The sequence below is a fragment of the Priapulus caudatus genome, unplaced genomic scaffold (assembly GCF_000485595.1).
Source record: "Priapulus caudatus unplaced genomic scaffold, Priapulus_caudatus-5.0.1 Scaffold128, whole genome shotgun sequence".
Classification (NCBI taxonomy): domain Eukaryota; kingdom Metazoa; phylum Priapulida; class Priapulimorpha; order Priapulimorphida; family Priapulidae; genus Priapulus; species Priapulus caudatus.
In genome coordinates, this window is record NW_014577189.1 from 24,083 (window position 1) to 26,754 (window position 2,672).

The 2,672-nt window shown below is 47.6% G+C and overlaps 1 protein-coding gene across 1 annotated transcript; it reads left to right on the forward strand.

Annotated features, from left to right (window-relative positions):
• The first annotated feature begins 316 nt into the window (after positions 1-316).
• LOC106805807 (cholinesterase-like) lies at positions 317-1,526 on the forward strand. Its single transcript, XM_014807547.1, has 2 exons — positions 317-407; positions 802-1,526. The coding sequence occupies exons 1-2, from the start codon at positions 332-334 to the stop codon at positions 1,524-1,526; spliced, it is 801 nt and encodes a 266-aa protein (XP_014663033.1). The 5' UTR covers positions 317-331.
• The last annotated feature ends 1,146 nt before the right edge of the window (positions 1,527-2,672 follow it).

Sequence of the window (2,672 nt, forward strand, 5' to 3'; positions counted from 1 at the left end):
CGTGTTGGATGCACTAACTGTTTGTAATAGCAAAGAACAGGATAGAAAAAAAACAATTCACCTCTGCCGCAAACGAGATGTGTTCATATTGTATTTGCCGGTTAGAGGCAGCAGCTGGTGTAGGGTTGCATCGGCCCCGAAGCATGCACTGCATCGGAAAGTTCACGTCTATTTATAAATCCACAATACGCCTGCATCGTCAAACGCCACCGCCCATGCATGTTGGAGTTGGAGGCTGTAGCCAGCAGCATCGGGAAGCTGTGAGTAAGTAGCTCCAGGGTCGAGCGGTGCTGCGGCTAGGCGATCATTGAAAGTTGCTAATGCTGTCTGCATGCAACCTGACTGCGCCAGCGGAAACCTCGTGAGAAAACTGGATTTAAAAGGTTTCAGGAACAATAGCATGCAAGGTAGGATTTGAAAAAGTAATTTAACGAGAACGTAATGCTCTTGATATTTCACGTGTGTATGCGTATTGTTAGTTTTTATTTTAGTTTTGCTGGATGGGTACATTAGGCAGTCGGTAGTTCAGTACCACGAAAACTGCTGCTTGGCGTTTTGCCAAGTTTAGCTTTACCATAAAGGCATTTACACACTACGCTCGCAGGCACACACACATACAAACGTGCACGCGTACACAAGCGCGTGCGCACACGTACACACTTGCGCTCGTACGTAAATACATACTACGGGTCTCGGTATATAACGTGTGAGTAGTCGCTCCATTGATCGTTATTAGATGATAGTGTTGTTCACCCAGTAGGGACGTTTGATGAGAATATGACTGCTTAGATATGCCTCTAGGTATGACGTCACTGCCGATGAGCGTGCTGCTGCTGCTGCTAATGATGACACTGGCGGCGTATGCGTACGGACAGTCTGCCAGACAAACGGCGGACATCGTGACTTCCTCTGGCCGACTGCGAGGTCGCGTCGAGGAGTTTGGTCGGACGAAGGTGCGCATCTTCCACGGAATACCGTTTGCGCAACCACCAGTCGGCAATCTACGCTTCAAGAAGCCAGTCGCCGTTGAGCCGTGGCCAGGCGTGCGGGAAGCAACCACCATGCCGCCTGTGTGCCCGCAGCCAGAATCACTTCCTGACAGTCACGAAAAACACAAGCCGAGAACAAACCGAAGCGAGGATTGCCTATATCTCAGCATAGTGGCGCCCGACGTGAACAGTAGTGACGCGCGTCTGTCCACCATGGTGTGGATCCACGGCGGCGCCTTCATGTTAGGTGGAATCAGCGTCGATATGTACAACCCACGCAACCTTGTCCTGTACACGAATGTCATCGTCGTGTCGATTCAATACCGCCTCGGACCACTCGGCTTTCTTTACCTCGGCAGCGAGGATGCACCTGGTAGCATGGGCATGCTCGACCAGGTGCTTGCCCTTGAGTGGGTGAAGCAGAACATTGCTTCGTTCGGTGGAGACCCGGACAGCATCACACTGATCGGTGAGAGCGCGGGCAGCATGAGCGCTTCCTTCCACCTTATGTCGCCCCTCTTGGATAAACAAGCGTGATCCCCTCGTTATTCCACTTAAACATTCCACCACCATCCTAAATATATGGACAACAGATTCTCTTTTCACGTACTACAGCTTTTCGCTTCTATTTTTAATAAAGAGGACAAGATAGTAGCCCTCCTAGAGGATGGATAGATCAAGAGATTCAAGCTATTGTAGACCAAATTTTTGACACGAATAATCATCTTCACTGCATGCATGGGCTTCCCTATCAACAAAACCAAGTAAATCTATCATACGATCACACAGCATTTGCCGGCTTTAAGTTTAACATTCATCGATAATATCACACACATGTATCAATTCCTCTACGCGCTTCTCTGCGTGTGAAAACATCGGATGAAAAAGTTTCGGCATTTTCCAAACCAAGACAACTTCTCAACTCAGTATCTTCTGGGTGACAATCACTGGTCACTGTTTACACTTTTCTCTTTAGACTGTAACATCCATATGTCCAACCTTATAATCATAATTAAGTAGAGTAGTTTAAAACGTGCCAGCTAAAATTCATGTATCTCCGCTCGTGGCGTTATTACTTAGGTTACCGATTCGCGACGTAGCCAGCCATTGCCGTAACAGATTATAGAGAAGATTGTAATTTTCGTGTTGGATGCACTAACTGTTTGTAATAGCAAAGAACAGGATAGAAAAAAATCAATCCACCTCTGCCGCAAACGAGATGTGTTCATATTGTATTTGCCGGTTGGAGGCAGCAGCTGCTGTAGGGTCGCATCGGCCCCGAAGAACTGCATCTTTCAGTTCGCGTCTATTTATAAATCCACAATACGCCTACATCGTCCCACGCCACCGCCCATGCGTGTAGGAGTTGGAGGCTGTAGCCAGCAGCATCGGGAAGCTGTGAGTAAGTAGCTCCAGGGTCGAGCGGTGTTGCTGCTAGGCGATCATTGAAAGTGGCTAATGCTGTCTGCATGCAACCTGACTGCGCCAAGATTTAAAAGGTTTCAGGAACAATAGCACGCAAGGTAGGATTTGGAATAATAATTTAACTAGAACGTAATGCTCTTGATATTTCACGTGTGTGTGCGTATTGTTAGTTTTTATAATCTGTTACGGCAATGGCTGGCTACGTCGCGAATCGGTAACCTAAGTAATAACGCCACGAGCGGAGATACATGAATTTTA